Source organism: Cebus imitator, unplaced genomic scaffold (assembly GCF_001604975.1).
Source record: "Cebus imitator isolate Cc_AM_T3 unplaced genomic scaffold, Cebus_imitator-1.0 Scaffold10, whole genome shotgun sequence".
NCBI classification, from domain to species: Eukaryota; Metazoa; Chordata; class Mammalia; order Primates; family Cebidae; genus Cebus; species Cebus imitator.
The window spans coordinates 9,172,834-9,196,245 of NW_016107325.1; the positions used below are offsets into that span (position 1 = coordinate 9,172,834).

The following is a 23,412-nucleotide window of genomic DNA, read 5'->3' on the forward strand; positions in this document are numbered from 1 at the left end:
GTGATGCCTCCCGCTTTGTTCTTTTTGCTTAGAATTGACTTGGCTATGCGGGCTTTCTTTTGGTTCCATATGAAGTTTAAGGTGGTTTTTTCCAGTTCTGTGAAGAAGGTCATTGGTAGCTTGATGGGGATAGCGTTGAATCTGTAAATTACTTTGGGCAGTAAGCCATGAAGAATTTTAATGGCAGGGGAAATGCTCATAATATAATATTCAAAACATGGACCCAAAACTCTCATATAGTTTTATCTCAATTTAGTGACAACATGCATAGAAAAATGACTGGAGGGTAATAAACCAAAATAAGAATAGTGTGTTAACTTTTTATCTTTATGTTATATTATTAAGTTTACTTATAATGTGCATTATATATATTTGAGATGAAGTCTCACTCTGTCGCCCAGGCTGGAGTGCAGTATTGCAATCTGGGCACACTGCAACCTCTGACTCTTGGGTTCAAGTGATTCTCTTGCCTCACCCTCCCAAGTAGCTGAGATTACAGGCGCCCACCACCATGACTGGCTAATTTTTTAAATTTTTAGTAGAAAGGGAGTTTCACTACATTGTCCAGGCTGGTCTTGAATTCCTGACCTCACGATTTGCCTGCCTTGGCCTCCCAAAGTGTTGAGATTACAGGCATGAGCCACTGTGCCTGGCCATTTTATAATTTTTAATAAAATAAGACACAAATGCGAACAGTAATTAATTCAAAAATATAAGATAATGTGTGTAAAATATCTACTCTCCAGTCAAACAATGATTTTTATAAAAAATATTAAAAACCCTTAGATAAAAAAATACATTTGGCCACATAAAATGAAAAATGTCATTAAGTAAAAAATAAAATTAAAAGATAAATACAAAATTTACTTTAATTACTATTTATATTATTCATAATGGCATAACACTACCAATTCATCAAGGAAAAAAACCAAGACCCAGTGGAAGAAAATTAAGGAAAATACAGTGTATAAGAGTAATTCGAATGATCAATAAACATAAGAAAAACTCACAGAAGCCTAGCATATGATAATTTCTTCACTTTAAAGATAAGGAAAATGAAGATGAAAAAGGTCATATCATTTGCTTACATAAACAGTGACGAAATTCAGATTCACCCTTGGAACTTTGTATCTCATGACCTGTCACTATCGGGACTTAGGAAACCAACTGGCCTTCATCTAGATAAGACTTCTGGCTTACTTCGTTTTTTCTTCAGCTTTATTCTGGCACAATTGACAAATAAAAATTTTATATATTTAAGATGTACAGCAAGACTTTTTCATATATGTATATGTTGTGAAATAATTACCTCAATTGAGCCAATTAACATATTTATTACCTCATATGGTTACTTTTTTTTTTTTTAGCGTTAGTGAAAACACTTAAGATCTCTTAGCAAATTTCTGGTATACAATCTGCTATTATTAACTATAGCCAGTATGGTATACATTAGATCTCTAAAACTTATTTATCCTGCATAACTGAAACTTTTTACCTTTTTACCAACATTCCTGCCAGCACACCCCTCCCAGCCCCTGGCAATCACCATTCCACTCTTGACTTTTATGATTTTTTGGATTCTCATATAATTATGATTTTTTGGATTCTCATATAACTGAGGTCATACATTATTTGTCTTTCTGTGTCTGGCTCATTTCACTTAGAATAATATCATCCAGGTTTATCCACGTTTGCAAAAGGCAGGATTTTCTCCTTTTTAAGAAAATATTTTTTGTAGTTCCCCTTATTATCAAGTGCTCTTGAGGTTAGAATGAGGAATATTCCGCCTTCCCTGAACACCAGACCCTCACTAAATTTAAATTAAGTTGTATGACACAGTTACTGCTTGCTTATAAATAGATTATATTTCTTTCATGAAGCTATTAATGTCACCAAAATAATTCAAACAAATAGGAGTTTGTTTTTCCTTATCTAGCATGTTCAATATTATTGAAGTCAAAATGTATTTTAAGTGGCTTTTCAGACAACTTGGAGAGTATGTCTTATGTTACTGAATATTCTATATTTAGCCAACCACATAATCTAGCAGCAACATAAATTTTAGGGTAATTTTTATGACTTTCATATATGTAACTATTAAGTTACACTCTTTTGCATTCAAACATAAGTGCTATATTCAGGCTTTAAATGTTTATTGCAGTGATTACCACGTCCATAGCCCACCTCCTATTTGTTTGACGATAGATATGACTCTAAAAGCATATTCCCATGCTGAAAATTTTCTAATGTATTCATTAGGGCTTTTAAAATACAAACTAGAAATCAACAGGTTGTCTTTAAGGTTTCTCCATTTGTAGTGTTATTTCTACCACAGTTAAAAAGAATTAGCCAGTTGTGATCTAAATGAAAGGTGCATCTGGTGTGTTTCAATTTTAGGCACTGATGGTGAAAAAAATGTTTTATTTTATCTTTTTGAGACAAGGTCTTGCTCTATTGCCCAGGCTGGAGTCCAGTGGTATGATCATGGCTCACTGCAGGCTCAGTCTCCCAGGCTCACGTGATCCTCCTGCCTCAGCCTCCTGAGCAGGTTGTCCCACAGGCAAGAGCCACCACACTCGGCTAATTTTAAAATATTTTTTGTAGAGATGGGGATGGTGTGTGATTCATGATGTTGCCCAAGCTAATCTCAATCTCATGGGCTCAAGCGATCCTTCCACTTCAGCCTCCTGAGTAGCTGGGACCACAAGTGCGTGCCACTATGTCTGCCTAATTTGCAAAAAAAATGTTTTTGACCACATGATTACAGGTAGAACAGACACAAATGGGCTTAAGTGTTATAGCCAAGAACGTTTTGTCTTTCTCAGGTCTCTGAAAGGTTACCCCCCATTCTCATCAGTAACAGAAGCTCTAGTGTGGGTATAATAGACTCTCCAAGAAGTGACTGCTTATTTAACTGTTTCCTAGCTAATTCTGATAGGTCCTGCTCCCAAAAGACAAGTTCCCTTTTATGTTAGTGCTTCTCAAACTTGAATGTGCACATGAGTGACCTGTGGCTCTTATTAAGACGCAGATTCTGGTTCAGTAGGTTTGAAGTGAGGCTTGAGATTCCTTATTTTTTAGAGACCCCAGGTGATGCCAATATTTTTGTTCCACAGACTATACTTTATGGGGCAATGTAGTACAACCACCTTCCAGCCTGAATCACTAGTAGATGCTGCACATTTGTGCACCCAGTTATGGGTTTGATGCATTTGTGTTTATCTGTGGTTAGGGTTTGTTCTGCATTTAGTGAATCTTCTCCATTCAAATGGAGCAATTATAGAATTTGTGGATCTATTTGCCACAATTATTAAACAGTTTAATTTTTCCTGCAAATGATCCTTTCCTTAAGTAGGAAAGCAGGAATTATGACGAGAAGGAAGAGAATAAGAACAAGTTTTGCATGCTTTTCAGCAGTGGCAACAAAAATTCTAGCACATGGATAGACCCAGTGGTAAAATCAACATGAAATTGTTGAAGGGTCCCTCTACTCCCTGTGAACTCCCATGCTTCCTGTGGTCCTAAATGCTGGGAATCTGGTGCTTCATGGCATGGCTATATATCTGTTTTATTGTCTCCAGGTTGTCCTCCCTTCCCCTTGTTAAGCACCCTGCCAAAATCATCTGGCATTGTCCAATCCATCCATTTCCTTGAACACTTATTTTGTACAAGGTGGTCTAAACATGGGAAGGGAATGAATGGTCTCTCTATATAAAAGACATTCAAAAGTAAATATCAAAGGCGTTCCATAACAGCTATATTTTATTTCAACAGAAAACACAAGGCAGTATCTAGAAACTCAGCTTAGAGGAGAGCTTAAAAATCATTAAGCTCAATTCTTACCCAGCACATTGAGGGCAATTGTCTGTTAAATCTTTGTTTAATTTGTTCCAGGAACAGAGGGTTCACTAAGACCCAGGGTAGTTTATGCCAACACTCGTCAGCTCTAATTGTTAGAAAGTTCTTATTTATAATGGATGACTCTTTCTATTAAGACATATACTCACAGGTTACTGAGGAAGAAAAGTTATTGTCTGCTGGTGAAGGCTGGGGAGACCTCTTAGAGAAGGAGATATTTGGGCAGAATCTTGTGTTCTACTAGAATTTAGGAAAGTGGAGAGAAGTTGGGAGGGCAGCATTCTCATTCTCTCAGAACTACGCTTCCTAATTCTTCATCTAGACCCTCTAATTTTGCTCCAGTGTTAATGGATATCTCGACTTTAAATACTAAAAAGCCATCAACAATGTGTCAGACACCACCGTATCATCCCATAGATGATATTTGAGCAAACAAGTAAGCTTTTCAGATTCTCCTCACTCATAAAGCAGATGATTATCCACCCACTACAGCTGCGCCTGCTCTAATCTAATTCTAAAAGGCTAGATTTATCCAGAGGGCAAACGAAGTAGGCAGACGCACAGCTGTTGTTTGGAGAACAGTACAGTGTTGCGGTGAAAAATAACACTGGCTGAAGATAAGCCCAGCAGATCTGTGGGAGCACAGCTTTAAGCCATGTGCCTTCACTGGCTTCACTGGCTGAAAATAAGCTCAATAGATCTGTGGGAGCGCAGCTTTAAGCCATGTGGCTTCACAGTGGGAGCTGGTCAACCCTGTTACCCATCTGGATGGGATGGTTTCTATTTAAAGCCGTCAACCCAAGTTTCAGTTTTATGTAAGGCAGACATTTTCTGGGCATCCCTTTGCATGGAGAACAAAGTGACCAGAAATGCAATTCAGAATATAAATAACAGAGTACATATGTGTAAGGGAATGGAAAACATGTTTATATTGATGGCTTCCACGTAATTTTTTTTTTTTTTTTTTTTGAGTTGGAGTCTCATTCTGTTACCCAGGCTGGAGTGCAGTGGCACGATCACGGCTCACGGAAAAGTCCGCCTCCTGGATTCAAGCTATTCTCCTGCCTTGGTCTCCCAAGTAGCTGAGATTACAGGCACCCACCAACACACCTGTCTAATTTTTGTGTTTTTAGTAGAGACAAAGTTTCACAATGTTGGCCAGGCTGGTCTAGAACTCCTGACCTCAGGTGATCTGCCTGCCTCAGCCTCCCAAAGTGCTGGAATTACAGGCATGTGCCATTGCGCCCAACCATGATTTTTTAAAGAAAGAGAGTAGCATTTGTTTTGGGATTAAAACAATGAAAAGCTGTGGGGTAAACGTGTACATGTTTTTTTTTTTTTGAGGAGGAATAGTGGGTCTCCTAGAAACCTGGAGATGCTGGGACCTCCTTGAGGAAGTCAGAGGGAAATATTCCTTGTTAATTAATTTGGAGGAGGAGATGAAAAATGAGAGGAGCAGAGGAGGAGCTCAGAGGGTGAAGTCTGAGAACTGGTTGAAGGCCTTTCTCTGAGATGTGACCCTTCCTCGCAACCACTCTAAATCTTTAAGAGATGCAACAACAATATCAAACATTTACACGCTGCATGATGTAAGTAGATTTTATGGAAACTGATGAAGGGATTGTGTTTTGCATCTAAAATATTATGGAACTTTACAGATACGAAACAAAAGAACAATGGTTTATGGCAGCATAGGGGCATGTGAGAAAGAAGGCCAGAAGAATTTGCAGGAACTGTGGAGTAGGCTCAGGATTGTGGAAGGGGCAGGTCCACAGCTGACATTTAGCTTTCACATATAAAATTGTTTGTTCCTGGGAAACTTCCCACCTGAAGCTAACAATTTTTTTAAATTGCTTATTTTTTTTTTTTAAGAAATGTCTATTTCCAAAGGTCAGGCTGTCTTCCAGAATAGGGAACGTCTCCCACTATGTTTGGACTATCGCAAGAGCCCCTACAAAGCCCTAGGGGTTTTCAAGCCCTGTTTTTCTAAATGTTTAAGCTTATTTCATTTCCCTTGTCTATTCTTACAGCTTAAAAAACAACTAAATTCATTTTGAAACGTTTTGAGACATAGAGCATATAAAATCCCAGGTCATATTACTCAATTTCCACTCTACAACTTTCACATAGGGACGCAGTAGTTAAAAACTGTAACTTAGAAAAATTCTTAAGACTTTACAAGAAGGCTAAATTTTATTACAAAAGTCATAAGTCACTCGAAGACTGTCTTCTTGGAATAAAATAATTTTTACTTTTTCTCAGAAGATACTTTATTGTTTTATCTTCCAGCACCTAAAGATTTAAAGAACAATGCTGCTATGTGATGGGACTCCACTGCATGAAGCCTGAACTGAATTCCTTCTCCTGGAACTGGCCTTTCTATCCTCTGGCAAAACAAAATCTAAAAATGAAAATACATCGCTGTCACTGTACCTTGAAAATAAGTTTCAAATGTGTTTGAAAATTTAAACTGCAAGCTGAGATACAGCTTGAGGTGTTTTTCTTAAATTGTTACTAAACTGCCTCTTCTCAGTGCAACATCCAATTACTGAGCTGTCTGCTGAAGTTAAGCAAGGTGATGATTGTACCTAAACAATAAATGCATTTCGGCTGAAAGTTTTGACTCCTTGTTTCTTTTGAAATAATAGTAAGTGAAGAGGATTAATATAGGGTTTCCTGCCAGGGTATAACTTTAAAGGGGTTAAATACATATAAATTACATAAATTTGAGTCCTTAAATGTTTTTCAAGCATCTTAAATGAGTAAGATACATAAGCATACACTGACAAAAAATAAAACTATGACATTGTTTCAGGTGTCAAGGAGTTTATAATTTAAAAAACTATAAGTACATGTTAATTTAGTGATGGAAAAGTGAAAAAATATGTGCAGACATGTATACTTGAGAGGTTTTAAGAATATTTAGGCATATTTCAAGTAATTTCCTCTGAAGGATCTATGCATAGTGTACATGAATACTATCATAAAAATACCAAAGCTAAATATATTGATAATCTTTGTTTTCAATGAGCAAACATTAATGAAATGAAAAAGTGTCTTATAAAAGACAATCACGTAAATTCTTTATCTGAATGATGTTATCAAGAACATTGTTCATAACCCAGTTTTACTCATATTCCCTATGTAATTTTCCAAGTAAGCCATTCTGCTGAGAGTTTAGTCCTTGGAAAACTTGATGTTCTTTTGAAAAACGGGTACATTTTCTTCCTTCTCACAATGACAGCCATGAAGATCAGGCAACCTTCCCTGGGTGCTGACAGGCTCGGAATTGGGACTCCAGCTCACTCAGCATAGCTGTGTTCATTTTGGGTTGTAATCTCTGTATTCTCCCATGTCCCTTGTCATTGTTCTTCACTAATATTATTGTCTTGGTTTCTCTTCTTCTCGCTGCAAGTGCCTCTAGGTAGATGATTTTTCAAAGAGGCAAAGGATGACACATTTAACATGTACCAATCGCTCTCCCTCCTGTGTCTCCAGCCTCATTGTCTTTCCTGAGACCTAGGGTGGTATTCCTAAGTCTTGCTTGTATTCTGTCCTGTTCTTTAAACAGATGGCTCCATCTAGCACCTTCTTGCGTCCAACTTCCAACTTGTTTCAAACGTGATTCCTGAACCAGCAGCATCAGCATCACCTGGGAACTTTTCAGAAATGCGAATTCTGAAGCCCCACTCCAAGTACTGAATCAGAAACTGCGGGGGTAAAGCCCAGCAATCTGTGTATTTAACAAGGCCTCCAGGTGATAATAACACATGTCCAAGTTTAAAAGGCACTACTCTAGATGAAGACTGGGCTCTTTTCTTTCTTTCCTGGTCTATGTGTTCTCTAGGTCACAGCATCTCTGGTCTACTCTACATATTTGCTCTGCCATCCTGGCAAATTCTGTATACATTTTTAGAGTAAGTATAAATTCTTAAAAGACCTTATTCTATTGAGGTAGCAAATTATTATCCTTGCCACAGTTAGTAAAGCATTCGTGGGTACCCTTACTGGTGGGTCACTCACCGATTCAAGCTGGGGCCACTCTTGGACTACCTGACAATACTTGCTCCAATCAATAACCACTCCTAATTAAAAGACAGACTATTATTCCTTTCCTAAGCAAGGCTACAGCAGATAAACCAGAAGGAGATCTATTATGTTCAATAACTATATCTTTAATTAAATAGTTGTGTACAGTATGACTTCAGCAGAGGACTAATTGAAAATTTCTTAGTTTGATTCGGTCTCCTTTTAAGAAAAACAAGAGGCAACAATTATTGTTTGGCATCACTGGAAATAGTTCAGGCAAGGCAGTTTACCCATTCTCCTATCCAAGTACTAACCAGGCCGACCCTGCTTAGTTTCCAAGATCAGATGAGATTTGATGCATTGAGGGTGGTATGGCCGTAGACTATTTACTCATTCTGATGTTTGAAGATGGTTCAAGTTAGTGTTGTTAATGAAGATTCTATAATAAATGAATAATGACTCAATTTTTAAATTACACAGATACTATCCAACTTATGTTTTTAAAGGAAGTGTATTGCTAGATGTTCTCATTTGTGTGTAAACGTCTGATTACTGCCTACTGCCACTTTTTTAGAGTTAAGAAGCACTTAATGTAGTGACAGTTTCAAAAACTGGTTTAAGACCTTTAAGTTGCTTTGTGAGGGGCAACAAGTGGGAGGGGTGGGAAGATTTTCAGGGGAATCTTACTGAATTGAGGCAGAAAATAGATAGAGGGGTGGGGCTCTTACAGTTATGCATGGTGGCAAAATGTACATGCAACTATTCTTGCAAAATAAATGTGAGTTCCTAAGATTTATTCAATTATAATTTGAACGATACTGGTAATCCATGCAGCTAATAACTGGGTCACAAGCAGTCTTGTTCTATAGCTGATTAAAACCAAATAAACTAAGAAATATTTATTAGGTAGTAATGCTGCACCCAGTTCCTACAAGGAGCTTTCATCTACTTGAAGAGTCTGAAGCAACATCAAAGTACAAGATAAGAGATGGTTATATGCTACATCGTGTTATCCTTGACATGCTTCTCTTTGTACACGCATAGAGATCTCATCCCTCATGACTTTAGTTAATAACTATGTAGGTCAGTGTTTCGCAGTCTTCAGCAGTGTAAGGACAGACTGTGGCAAAAATGTCTTACATGGAATGAAAGCATTTTTATTATATTTTACCTAAACACGTACCAATCTATAAACAGGCACAAAATGCTTAGCCTTATGACCCTTAACTATAAAAAAACAAATTTATAAGTTAAATACAGAAAAGCTATCCAACAGAATTTAAATTAATTTATTGGCAAGGATAATGATTTATTGAAAAAACAAATCACCACTAAAACCTTGAGCATGGTTCTACCTGCTAAAATGCATCTTCCTTTGTGTTCGACAGGCCTTTCTCAGTATGAGTCACACAATGAGTCAGCTCTCACCACTTTATTCAAACTACTATGAACCTACCCTTAATACATTTCCTGTAGGACTTTTTTTTGCATTTGATTTGTACAAACTCATCATATATGTATTAGCTCTGCTTCTGATAGAGTCTTGTTATTTGACAGCAATTAATATAGTACCACAGATGGACAGCCTGACTGGAATACAAATGAAATGGAAATCTTAGGTGACACTTGATACAAGGAAGCCATCCAGATGGCCCCAAATTTTCATGCTACTTTTTAAAGATTGCCATAGATATGAAGACAAAAAATCTTCATTAAAAAATCACTCAAAAATATTCAGTAAAAACTGAGGGCACCTGTGGTGGGCACAGCTGTGTCTCCCAGATCCCCCTGCAAGGAAGCATGTGGCGACAAAGCTATCAGCAGACCGCCTCCAGCTCTCAGTTCCTTTAGGGTTTGCTCTGTTGCAAAGAGCTGCCTAGCCCAAGAACTCATCCTTCTCCAGATGTCTACATTCAATGATTGATGGAGGCAGCAGTATCAAAGCCTGCCTATTTCCCCCGAACAGCGACAATTCTGATGGGTCATATATGCACCAGCTTCCCCGTGGGGTTGCCTGAGGTCAGCCTGCATTGCAGATCTACCTTTCCCTACCAATTCTGCTTTCCCCTCTCTCCTATTAGTTATGACAAACTCTGTCTCAGTATTTGCTTCCAAAGGCCCAGTCAACAAGAGCTCCCAGAAATCTCTCCAAGGAACCCTGAGTGGACTGAGAATCCTTCTATAGCCCTGATTCTTCTTACACATTTCTAGTCTCAAAGTTCAGCTTCCAGTTGTGCATTCCTGACCACACCTCAAATTCAACAGGTCCAAATTTGATGTGTAACTGATCTCGTTGGTTTTTACCACAGAACAACTGTGTCTTGCCGCCCCGCCCTTCCCCCCGCCAACACTCATTTTATAATGGCGCTACCACTGTATTCCCACGGCATCAGAAGACAGGAGGTGATTTGATTCCTCACACACATTGCTCCTCACAGCCAGTCTATGTTTCAGGCTTCCTTGCATGGAATGTCCTTTCCTCATTTCTCCAGGGATCCACTTTCCTTTAAACAAGGAATGCTGCTAAAATTTATGTATTATTTTCAATAGTTTTGGGTTTCCCTTCCCTTCAATTCCACAGACTCTTAAGGACAAAGAAAAAATCCACCCCTCCTCCCCCACCAAAGGACACCTACACAAAATTCCAACCCACAATCACCTACTTATTTTGGAGCACAATATTCTGGTTTGCATATTAAGTAAATGGGGGATGGCAGAAAATACTAAACGCTTCACTCTCCTTTCTTCAATTAGCAGTAGTGTAGTGCAGTCATTAGAACAAAACATTTATTTTCTTCCAGTTAAAGGTAAAATACATTCAATTTTTCTTTATCTTTTATATTGCACTAAAGAGTCATGAAAACCAAGTCTTGATAAATGCCAAAATAATAATTTTATAATATAAATAGAGACTAAAACATCTGTAAATGTTACGTGGTTTAAATTCTATGAAAACATACACATTTTTTAAAGAAGTCAACTCACTGAAAGATACTAATATTTAAAATAGAAAGTTGTGTTGTCTGCTGAACGTGAGAATCTGAGGTATTTGTGTGAGAGAAATTGTCAGGAAAGCAGTAGAACATTTCCTGCCCGTGGGTGCAGTCTTGAGGATTTGTAACCGCCATGACGAATCCAAAAACCATCACCACAGCACCAATGGGAAGCATGACACAAGACATAATCTTATCTGAGTGTGTCTTTGGTTCTTCAGACAGTTTCAGATAACAGGCTGATGGAATGATAAAAATGAGGGGAGTTGCACAGAGCACACCCTGCATGATGAAAACAAGAAACAAGATAAGGTTACTAGATGGAAACATTCTTTGGACAGTTTTTTGAAGCACTTACAAACTGTATCTTTCATGCACATGTTAAACATTTGATATGTTCAGTTGAATCAAAGAAGGGAAAGAAAATAATTCTAAGAAAGACTTAGAAATAGGTTTTGCCTTTTCCACTGGCATATTTACAAATGAAAATAATGAGACACCATAACAATATCAGACTTAAGAAAATATTATCAGAAAATAATATAGAAAATAAAGCAGATGATAGGACTGACTTCTGGCACTCTTGAAATTTCCCATATTTTCAGTTCATCACATTTCCTTATATTCTTCTTTTAAAATTACTGTGTATCCACTATGTACTTCAAACAAGAATGGTCTATTTGTCATTTGTATATAAGAGGGAAATTTTGGGGAATTGTGTAGGGGGTATGATGTCTTTCTTCTTTACCTGAGCTTGTGTGGAAGTTGTGCCTATCTGTGTGAGAAAGAAAAACTATAACCCTAAGACATTTAACATGAAATAGCATTTCTAAATCCTCTTTCAAATAAAACTAAGCACATCAATTACTGAGAAAGCTGACAGCAGAGCTAAATGACTATAACTAATTCGCCCTTCCCCACATTAGCTAGGAATAAGCCCAATTAAGAAGAAATGTCAGATTTAATAATGAGTAGTAGAATTGTCTGTTACAAAAATACCAACAGCTATTGATGTCAAAGGAAGAGACTTTCTCCTCAAATAAGCTAATTCACACTAAAAACTTAGCGAATAATATAAATGTTAGCATTTAATGCATTTTACATAATATATTTATCCAATTATGTTAAATTTTAATCATAGTATATTTAAAAATGCGACATATTAATAAAATACATTAAAATTTTATGACAAATGTTCTCTTAAGCCATAAAACATACATTAAAAAATAAATTTTAATGTGTATATTTGAGGTTTACAACATGCTGTTATAGAATACATACAGATAGTAAAATGATTATTGTATTGAAGTAAATTAATGTATCTATCATCTCATATAGTTACTACTTTGGTGATGAGAGCAGCCAAAATCTACTCATTTAACAAAAGTCCCAAACATAATACAATTTTATAAATTATAGTCCTCATATTGTACATTACATCTGTAGACTTGTTTGTCCTACATACCTGTTACTTTGAATTCTTTGACATTTCCTCCCTTTGTTTCCTGCCCCTGGTAATCACAGTTTTATTCTTTTAAATCTAAGTCTCTATATTAGGCATTTAAAAATTATTCCATATATGAGAGATCACGTAATATTTTGCTTTCTGTGTCCTGCTCATTTCACTTAACATAACGTTTTTCAGGTCTATTCATGCTGTGACTAATGGCAGGATATCCTTTTTCAAGGCTGAATAATATGCTGTGTTATAAACAGATCTATATGACATTTTCCTGATACATTCATACATCAATGAACACTGAGGTTGTCTCCATCTCTTCACTATTGTCAATAATGCTTCAATAAACATGGGAGTGTAGATATCTTTATGAGGTGGTGACCTCATCTTTTTTGGGTATATACCCAGAATAGTTAGTCCTGGGTCATTGAACTGGGTCATATTCCATGGAAGTTCTATTTTTAATTTCTTTAGGAACCTCCATTCTGTTTTCCATATTGACTAGTCCAATGTACATTCCCACCAGCAGTATACTAGGGTTCCCTACTCTCCACACTTCTGTCAACACTTGTTATTTCCAGCCTTTTTCATTATAGCCATCCTACAGGGTATGAAGTGATATTGCCTAGTGGTTTTAATTTGCATTTTCCTGATGATTAATGATGTTGAGCACTTTTTTCATATACCTGTTGGCCATTTTCACATCTTTTTTAGATAAATATCTGCTGGGGTCCTTTACCTATTTTTAAATCAACTTACTTGTTTTTATGCAATTGAGTTATAAGAATTATTTGTAAATTTTTTTATTGTAACGCCTTATCAGATGGTTTGCAAATATTTTTCCCAGTCTTCTGTAGGTTGTCATTTGTTGCGGCTTTTATTTTCGTTTTTGTTTGTTTTCTGTGCAGGGGTCTTTTAGTTTGATTTAGTCCTATTTATTTATTTTTGCTTTTATGGTGTGAGGTTTTAGTGCGATATTCAAAACAATAATTTCCAAGGCTAACATCAAGGAGATTTTACCCTATGTTCTTTTTTAGGTGTTTTTATAATTTTGGGCCTCACATTTAGGCATCTTATACCATCAGGGTCCAATTTCACACTTTTGCATTTAGGAATTCAGTTTTGCCAGCATCATTACTGAAAACTGTCATTTCCCCATTGTGTCCCCTTTTTTTGTTTTTGTTTTGTTTTGTTTTTTGAGACGGAGTTTCACTCGTGTTACCCAGGCTGGAGTGCAATGGCGCGATCTCGGCTCACCGCAACCTCCGCCTCCTGGGTTCAGGCAATTCTCCTGCCTCAGCCTCCTCAGTAGCTGGGATTACAGGCACGGGCCACCATGCCCAGCTAATGTTTTGTATTTTTAGTAGAAACGGGGTTTCACCATGTTGACCAGGATGGTCTCGATCTCCTGACCTCGTGATCCACCCACCCTGGCCTCCCAAAGTGCTGGGATTACAGGCTTGAGCCACCGCGCCCAGCCATTTCCCCATTGTGTCCCCTTGGTCCCCTTCTAGAAAACTAGTTGACACTAATTTTGTTGACTATTATGTTTAGATTTATTTCTTAGCTCTCTTTTATGTTCCATTGGTCTATATTTGTGTTTTTATGCCAGTACCATACTGTTTCAATTACTGCAGCTTTATAAAATTTTAAATGGGGAAGTGTGATGCCTTCAACTTCATTTCTCTTTCTCAGTATTGCCCTGGCTATTTAGGTCTTTTGTGGTTCTGTAGGAATCTGGGGATGGTTTTTCCTATTTCTGTGAAGAATGCCATTAGAATTTTGATAGAAATTAGGTTGAATTTGTATATTGTTTTGGGTCATATAAACATTTTAAAAATATTAATTCTTTAGATCTATTCACAGGATATCTTTTCATTTATTTATACATTCCATTTATTTGTGTCTTTTTCAATTTCCTTCATCAAGGTTTTAAAGTTTTCAGTATATAAATCTTTCACCTATTTGGTTAAATTTATTCCAAAATATTTTTGATGCTATCATAAATGACATTGTTTTCTTGATTTCTTTTTTAGCTAGGTTATTATTTGTGTATAAAAATGCTACTGATTTTTGTATATTGGTTTGTATCATGAAACTTTACTGAATTAATTTATTAGTTCTAGCACTATTTTTGGAATCTTTGGGGTTTTCTACATATAGGATCATGTCATCTGCAAATAGAAATAATTTTACTTTGTCTTTTCCAATTTGGATGCCTTTCATTTTTCTTGTCTGATTGCTCTTTCTAGTACCCTCAGTATTATCTTGAAGACAAGTGGTGAGAGTGGATATCCTTACCTTTTACTGGATCTTAGTAGAAAAGCCTTCAGTTGTTCCTATTAATTATGATGTTAGCTGTGGATTTTTCATAAATAGTCTTTATTATGTTGAGAAATTTCCTCTCTCTATATATAAACTGTTGAAAGAATTTCTATCAAGAAATGATGCTAAATTTTTTTGCACCAGTTGAGATAATCATGTATTTTTTGTTTTCTCTGCTTTTTTTTTTTTTTTTTTGGAGACAGGGTCTCACTCTGTTGCCTAGGCTAGAGTGCATTAGCATGATCACAGTTGAGCCTTAACCTCCTGAGCTCAAGTGATCCTCCCACCTCAGCATCCTGAGTTGCTGAGACTACAGGCATCCTGAGTTGTTGAGACTCAGCATCCAGAGCTGTTGAGACTACAGCCTGGCTAATTTTTTGCAGAGATGAGGTCTCACTATGTTGCCCTAGCTGGTCTCTAACTTGTGGGCTCAAGTGATCCTCTCGCTTCAGCCTCCCAAAGTGCTGGGTTTACAGGTGTGAGCCACTGCACCCGGCCAGCCATGTAGTTTTTATTTTTCATTCGGTTAATATAACATTTCACAAATGTTGTTCTCTGAAATAATAAAATATAAATTTTTAATATATAAAATCAGTAACAAATGTGGTACTGCTTTACAACTAAATGCAAGCTTTTCATAAAATATGTTTTTCTAAATTTAAAAGTTAATTTGTAAGTATAACAAAAGCAGAAAGAATAGTATAACGAAACCCAATGCAACTATCACCTATGGTTTACAAGCTTTTTGACACATTATTTTGGTAAATTTTCTCCAGGAAAAATAACAGCAAAATAAATTTGAAGTTGGATGATGTAAAATTATAAATTGAACCTTAAAAATAGCTTTAAAATAGCTATATTCCCACACCAGTTAATAAAATTGCTGTGGGTTTTATACAAAGCAATATTTCCATACCAGAAATATTATTACTATTATTCCAATAATATAACTTTTTGAATTTTTACAAAAATGAAAGTGTCCAAAGGAAGAATAGTAGAGACCACACTGCATGGAAAATAGTTCCAAAGTAAGAGCCATAAGAATGAGAAAATACTAAAAAATACCAAAATTATGTTCTAATTTAAAATATATGGAAAATATACTTTTGCCATTCATAGCATCTGAATTCAAATGAATATCTACAAAGGGACACAAAAAATAAAAGATTAGTTATCAAATAGCTGGAATGAAATGTACTACGAATTTCATAGGTTCTATCCTGTTATTTGCTTTTTAAGTTATGGAAAATACTGTAAAATTTGGTCTGTATTTATAACAAAAAGTATTACCCCTTGGTTTCTTTAAAATAACAATTTATGAAAACAACAGAAAATAATTCAAATACAAATATATATGAGTATGTGTGTGTGTGTGTGTTTCGTGGTCTCCTCTTTGTAGGAACAAACATGCAGCTAATTCATCTGGAACTGCAGATTGTGAAGGTATTATCAGGATGAAAACTGCCCCCAGCTTCTGCTAAGAAGTTGTCATCAGTCAGCCTTTTGGTACTCTTCCAAACTTAACTTGCTGGGCAGTGCAAAGCAATGGGTATTCTGTTTATGTTATAATTCGTAAGTGTTGAGAAAGTAGCGATTAGAGGAAAAACTATATAGCTCACATTTCTACTGGAAGAAGTCCAGTTGAGTATCTTCTTTAGATATCAGCCACTTTTTTGATATTTAAAAGCTCAGTCTTACTAAAGGTTGTTGCTAGAAGTCAAGATCATCAGTAAAATGATAATGTGGTTGCAGCTGATCTATTCCCTATGAACTAGTCTAGCTTATTTGTACTATTTAATGTAGACTTGCTTAAGGATACACCACTGACTTTGGAATAATTTCTGAAATTGCTTGACAGGATACAAAACCATAACTACTTATTAAAAAGACAACAAAATATAGTCTAAGTTATAAAGGTGGGACAGTACTTATTAATTGATAATAACACTATGGATGCCAGGGCATTTTGCAACTTGCTGGAAAGAACAGAAGCTATTGAAGATTTTTATTGCCAGTACAGATTGAAAAAGGGTCTGAGCTTTCCTATCTGTATAGAAATCTGTCAAATGATGCAAGGAAGCTGGAAACTAAATAAAATAATGTTTAAACATCTTTTAAATTTCTACTTTGTAATCAATCTAAATTCTGAAATTCACTCCTATATTTTAAAAAGAAAGTCTCTCTTGCTCAGGAAATCTTTGGCAACTGGGACTAAGGCTCGCTCACCCTGAAGGCTGTATTTCTCTATCTGGGCTCTTGCTGGCATTTGGCTTGCTTTCTTCCTTCCACTGTAAACTACATACTATGCTTGATGAGTTGGTTAAGGTGGCCACAGGCACCAGCTGCTTCATTTTCTCTCTTTGTTCTGCGGCAAGCAGAAACCCATAGGGCCCAATTACTGTAGATGCCTCTTTTCTCTAATAGCAACATTAGTGCTAAGATGCTAGATTCTTGTTACCAAGAATAGTGCTTACGTTTATTTGATTTGCTTCTGAAATGAAACCTTTAAAAACTTAGTGTGTGTTTGCTTTGGAAAAATATTTCATTGTTGTCTATTGCCATGAAAACAAAAAAACAAAAGGAAAGCAAAGTTCTAATTTTTTAAATTTAATAACTAATACAATCTCAAATCATTTTATTCCATATTATTTTGTTATACTAAATAGTAGCATTTCCCTAACTTTGCAAGATCTGATTCATCTCACCTGTGAAGCTCATTATTCATCTCATCTGTGAAGCTCATTATTAATCTCATCTGTGAAGCTCAGAAGCCAAAATGAAAAAGAATAAAGTCCTAAAATTGTTACCTAAGATAAAAGCTATTAGCTACATTTCTAAAGTATTACAATTACTAAGATGAAAGTTATTAACTAAAAATTATTAAGACAAAAACCTTTTAGTTCCATTTTATTTCATCTCCTGGTATGTTTTAACCCATTTATTAAAGTCTCTATATATGTATCATAGATTACTCTTAACCTTTCTTACAGATAAACTCAATGCATAGATTTTATAACTTAAGAAAGTGGATAGAGAAATGGGAATAATTATTTTACATAATTTAAAATCTTATGCTTAGGAAATCTCAGAGCAGTATAATGATTTAAAATGTGAGCTTTAGGGTCCAAATGCCTGTGTTCAAATCTTGATTTTTTTTGCTTGTAACTAGAATGGCCTCAGACTATTTAATCATGCAGTACCTCAGTTTCTTCATCTGTCCACTGAATATAGATAAAAGTAGATGATGCATGCAAAGTACCTGGTACAGAGTAAGTACTCAATATATGAAAGCTCACATTACTATTACTATTTTGAGATGGAGTCTCGCTCTGTTGCCCAAGCTGGAGTGTCATGAGGTGATCTTGGCTCACTGCAACCTCTGCCTCCTGGGTTCAAGTGATTCTGCTGCCTCAGCCTCCCTAGTAGCTGGGACTACAGGCACATGTCACCACACCTGGCTAATATATTTTGGATTTTTTAGTAGAGATGTGGTTTTACCATGTTGGCCAGGCAGGTCTCGAACTCCTTACCTCTGGTGATCCACCCACATCAGCCTCCCAAAGTGCTGGCCCACATTATGATGATGATGATGTTATTATTGTATTATTACGTATAATGAGCCACAGCTCTTGGCCCACATTATTATTATGAAGCAGAACACAGCATGCTTTGTCACTTCTAATGTGTTGCGTGATCCAGTGTGTATTAGTTACTGACAGACATGATGCTTGATTTGGCTCTATTAGACATGGAAAGTGCCCACACAAAAAGGAGTTGAGTAAGATTTGAATATGTTATTGTACACACCAAAAGGCTTACTGAGGTGAAAAACACATATTCTCAAGTGGTCTAAGAATGGATCCTAGATTTTATTAATTCTTGCAAAGTGTTTTAAAACTAGTGTAATTGTCTTTGATTCTTATGTCATAACAGACAATTTAGCACTCTAATTTTTAATGTACGTCTATATAATCAGGTTTTAAAACATCTAAAGATCTTTAAAAAAAATCTAAAGATCTTGAATTATATGTTAAATTTTAAAAATAGTCCTCCAGGACCAGCTCAGATCTTGACTTTATAATAGATATTCAGAAGGTACTCTTCTATGACTACTCTGTAATACCAGAATTCTGTCTTAACCAAAAAAATTTCCAATGTAAATATAATAGAGGATATTTAATATGATTATGTGCCTACAATTTTGTTGTGCAAATGCCATGGAGATCAGTAATTAACTTCACAGAAAGTAATGGTTAGATTTACAAAAAATATACCATTCCTGAAAAAATGAGCAATATATGTGCACTTGATTAACTTGAAAACAAAAAAATTTGTTGTGCTATGAAGATGTAGTGACTGTTCAGGCAGATAATAAATATATTTTGTCTCACAACAAAATCCTAAAATATCAACAAACAAATTTATGGACTCAAACAAGATAATTTGTAAAATAGGAAAAAGCAGGGTTTGGAGATCATTATGTTGATTATCTCCACAGCATAGCTGAAAGATTACTACTACTGTCAACACCAACCATGTTTTATAACACTTCATTTCCTGGTACTACATTACAGAAAGTATCTTATGTCTAGGAATATTTATAGAAATAGATCCTGAACTGTAGTCCCAAGGTGCAATCACCCATGCAATACTTTGAGCACTGTGTTCTTAGCACTGTGCCAAATACTATGGAGGAGGGAGGGGGTGGTTAAGTATTCTTCAAAGAGCTTACCAATTGTTAGGTAAGGAAATGTTATAGACCGTTACAATACATTACACGAGATAATACATAAATTAAGTCAGCACATTAATGTAGCAGTGATCCATCTACACAAATCAAGGTCGGTATGTGAAATAATTTTTAGTGGCCCTACTCAAAATTATTTAGGATGTAATCATCCTTGAAAGATGATGATTACATTTAACATAAGATGTATTTTCCTATGGTATTTGGCCTATGCAAAATCGGGAAGAAGGTAAAAGTTAACTTCGGCACTTGCTTACTTTCCTATGAGTTTTCCTTCCTTCCACTGTTGGTGGAAAAGACAATTCTCCAGTTCCCTCAGGTTATGAAAACTGCCTGCACTCTACTTTCCATTTGTAAGAAAGTCCCCAGTAGGATCCCTGACTGAATTCCCGCCTGCCTTTGTATGGAGTTTCAAATCAAAATGGCATCTGGCGGATGTAGTAACTTGAGAACTGACAATAATACCGTCACCTATGCCTCATTTCTCAATGAAATGAGTAAATGACGACTTGGGATCCCAACTATACGGGTTTCCCTTCCCTGTGATGCACGACCAATAAATGCTAAATGGTGGGTGATTCTGATGAGAACTTCTGTACGGATTATAGAAGGAGATTAACCACTTTGTAGTGGGAGAACAACTTCCATTCCTGGCTTAGCAAATGGCATCACTATTCTAGTTCCACAGAATAAAACCAAGAAGTCATTCTGTCCCATGTCTTCCCAATGAAATCTGTGTTACCAAATTGTGCCAATCTTTTCTCAAAAATGTGTTTTGGGAATCCATCCACTTCCCTCTGGCTTCTTCTTCTTCTTCTTTTTCTTTTTTTTAGACAGGGTCTCACTCTGTTGCCCAGGCTGGAGTGCAGTGTGGCACCATCTCCACTCCTGGGCTCAAGCAATCCTCTGATCTCAGCCTCTCGAGTACCTGGGACTACAGCAGTTCCACCAAACCTGGCTAATTTTTTGTAGAGATGGAGCTTTGCTATGTTGCCCAGGCTGGTCTCCAACTCCCAGGCTCAAGGGATCCAACCACCTTGGCCTCCCAAAATGCTGAGATTACAGTGTGAGCCCTTGTGACCGGCTTCCTCTGTCTTCATCATCTATATTGCAGCTGGACTTTTATGTTTCTTTGTGAGAATGCATAGATCCTGTCTTATTGCATTCATCCTTATATTCTATTGTGTGGCACATAGTAATTACTCAATAAATATATGATTGGTGAATAAAGGAATTAGAAGTTGTACTGGATCTTAAGATCTTCATAAAATTTGGATAGAAATGAAAGAAAAATAATCATGATAGGAAATAAAAAGCAGATAAGACAAAGAATAATGGAAAGAATTGATATGAGTTATTCACAGGCCAAAAAATGAGACTGACTAGAGCTGAGCATAGATTTTCAGAAGTAAATAGGAAATACTTTACATAGAGGACAAGCCTGTAGAAGCAACATAATTTATACTTGCTCTGGTAGGAAGATGGAAACTTTTTAGCAGGATGCCGATAAAGTGAAAGCAGAACTTAAATATATGATAGTTGAAACAGAGCTGGGATTAATTCAGCTGTGATATTATGAGGACTTCTGTTTATATCATGGCAGTGCAGACTACAAAAGAAAGGTCTGGAGAGAGAAAAATATTTAAAGAAAAAGAAATTATGTCATAGCGAGTGAATAGATGTAACTCAAATCCTTTCATATTTTTCATAAATTTCACTAGATATATTATTATTCAGCAAAGTCAAAATCCACTTAATTTATAGTTATTTTTTAGTAACACCTATGTATTATATAGTAAATGAAATATGCGAAAGTACTCTAAGCCAAGGTTTCTAAACTTCAGCACTATTGACATTTTAGATGGGATAATTCTTTGCTGTGAGAGGCCGGCACATCGTGGGATGTGTATCCCTGGCCTCTACCCACTAGAGGCCAACAGCACTGCCTACCCAGTCATGACGACCCCGTATGTCTCCAAACAACCATGGCTTTAAAACTATAGAGTCCCATAAAGCACACAGAATCATCATTGAAAATATTTACTATTACAAACATATTTTCATTCCACTTCAAAAAGTGACATTTTTGTTAAGGAAAATACATCTTATGTTAAATGTAATCATCATCTTTTAAGGAAAAATTTAGAGTGAAAAGGTAAATCTTTAAATGTACTTACATTGAGTTCTAAAACTATCCCAAGGCAGTCAATTAGCAATGACACAAGCGTGGCTACAGTGATGACCATCACTGTTACAACAATGTGGAAAACCAACGAAAGATTCCCACCAAAAAACACATTGGCAATCACCTGCCGAATAAACAGATTATTATGAGAGGGACTTTGAAAGGCATGCAGGATTTATTGAGGAAGTATTTCATAATAGCATTTAGGAGTATATAAAGTACTACCAATAAGACTATTAATCAAATCTCAAGTCACTAGGAATGTTCTATTTTTTCCGAAGTACTTAAATATAGACACGCATATCAATAACAAGTATTCCTTCCTGAACTATTAGTGGATTATATTACAGATCTATAGTGTGGCATACCAATGTTTCAATACATATGTCTTTCAAGTGTAAGAGAGACTTTGGAAAGTTATCGTATCCTTTTTTCTTGAGTCCAACAAGGTTACTGCTATAACAAACTAGGCATACTATTTAGATTATTTGCATGGCCTCTAAAAAGTAGCTATCACATTTCCTTTAATAGTACTGGATGTTTAATATCCTTTACTAACAGTAAATTAATCCTATATAAATGAATTCCTATTTGTTACAATTTAAGTCTATTTTATCTTGCCTTTTCTCACCAAAAATGAGGAAGAGTTCATCACCATTTTTCATTACTACTCAGATCAGAAAAGCAATAAAAAATGGCCTACTTAATGTGTCCCATACTATGATATGGTTTGCAAAGATACAATGCCAAGGAAATGATTCCTTTTCTCAAGAATTCATTCTTGGAGGTATACAGTCAAACTTAAAAAAACAAGTTATGATCAATTTATAACAGGACAAAAAAGATCAAACAGAATTTAGGACTAGAAGAAGCTTTAAGTATCTAGAGCTGTCTCCTTAGAGTAATCTCCTTTACAGCACCCCTGAAATGCTTGACCTACCTTGGTAGGATTTGTAGCAGAATTACAGGCTGAAGCAAGAGCATGTAAAAGAGCAAAGAGATAAGAACAGGAACGATATCTATGGAGGGTAAAGAGAAGATAGTCTGAATGATTAGTGACACTGTGCAAAATAACAGTGAAGCAAGAGTTGGAAATGACAGGAGAGGGTCACAGGCTGAGGTATCATAAAGAAGTCATCTCTCTAAGCTGGGCTGCCTGGATATGCAACACTTCCCATATGTCACATACTGCCAAGACTTTGCTAATAATTTAATGGTGGTATTAATAACAGAAGTTGTAATGTCTCTCCAAATATTATCTTATTTAAAATCCATTTTTACAGATGCCTCTATGATGTAATTGTGAGAGTGAAAAATCACTTAGTGAGGCAGCCAGTAAGATTTATTAAGGGTAGACAGCCTTTTCAGTGCTTTTATGAATTGAAACGTTTCTATTACATTTTTGTCAGTTGCACATTTGTGTCTGTATGTGTGTGTGCATGCAGAATGAAGAGCAAGAGAAGGGAATGGTATAGATACCATTCCTCTGCTGAGTATTTGCTATCGTGGCAGAGATTTTGATTTAGTTCTGTCTTCCTGTCATAGCAGCTAGAAAGGAAACTCAAGTTTCAAGTACGAAAGACAGAAGTTGTGCAGGTGAAGTGACTCAGACCGCCTACAGGCAGTTTACTAGAAACCACGTGAGAATGCACCATCTGTTCTTACTGATCTAGAGATCAGATTTGAACCTAAGTACTGGGCAGAAGCTAAAATGATGCCATTTCCTGCATCTAACAATAGCTAGTACAGTTTTGAAGGGCTCTTACATTAAAAAAAAAATAGTTCAGTCTATTTCTCCTTTATAGTCAAGGTAGAG

At 36.1% G+C, this 23,412-nt stretch overlaps 1 protein-coding gene and 1 long non-coding RNA gene across 5 annotated transcripts in view; one reads left to right on the forward strand and one right to left on the reverse strand.

The window, feature by feature from the left end:
• The first annotated feature begins 5,158 nt into the window (after positions 1–5,158).
• On the forward strand, positions 5,159–6,474 carry LOC108317571. The gene is made up of 2 exons (XR_001830806.2): positions 5,159–5,447; positions 6,148–6,474. It is a non-coding gene; the product is annotated as an uncharacterized LOC108317571 (long non-coding RNA).
• Positions 6,475–8,666: 2,192 nt separating this feature from the next.
• Positions 8,667–23,412, reverse strand: part of SLC38A11 (solute carrier family 38 member 11) — a 60,477-nt gene continuing 45,731 nt past the window's right edge. For all 4 annotated transcript variants that reach the window (XM_037745735.1, XM_017548204.2, XM_017548196.2 and 1 more), the window contains 2 exons: positions 21,589–21,720; positions 8,667–11,162 (listed from right to left, as the gene is read on the reverse strand). In XM_037745735.1, the coding sequence (XP_037601663.1) occupies positions 10,869–11,162; positions 21,589–21,720 (426 nt within the window). In that variant the 3' untranslated portion in view covers positions 8,667–10,868. The remainder of the gene's footprint in view (positions 11,163–21,588; positions 21,721–23,412) is intronic.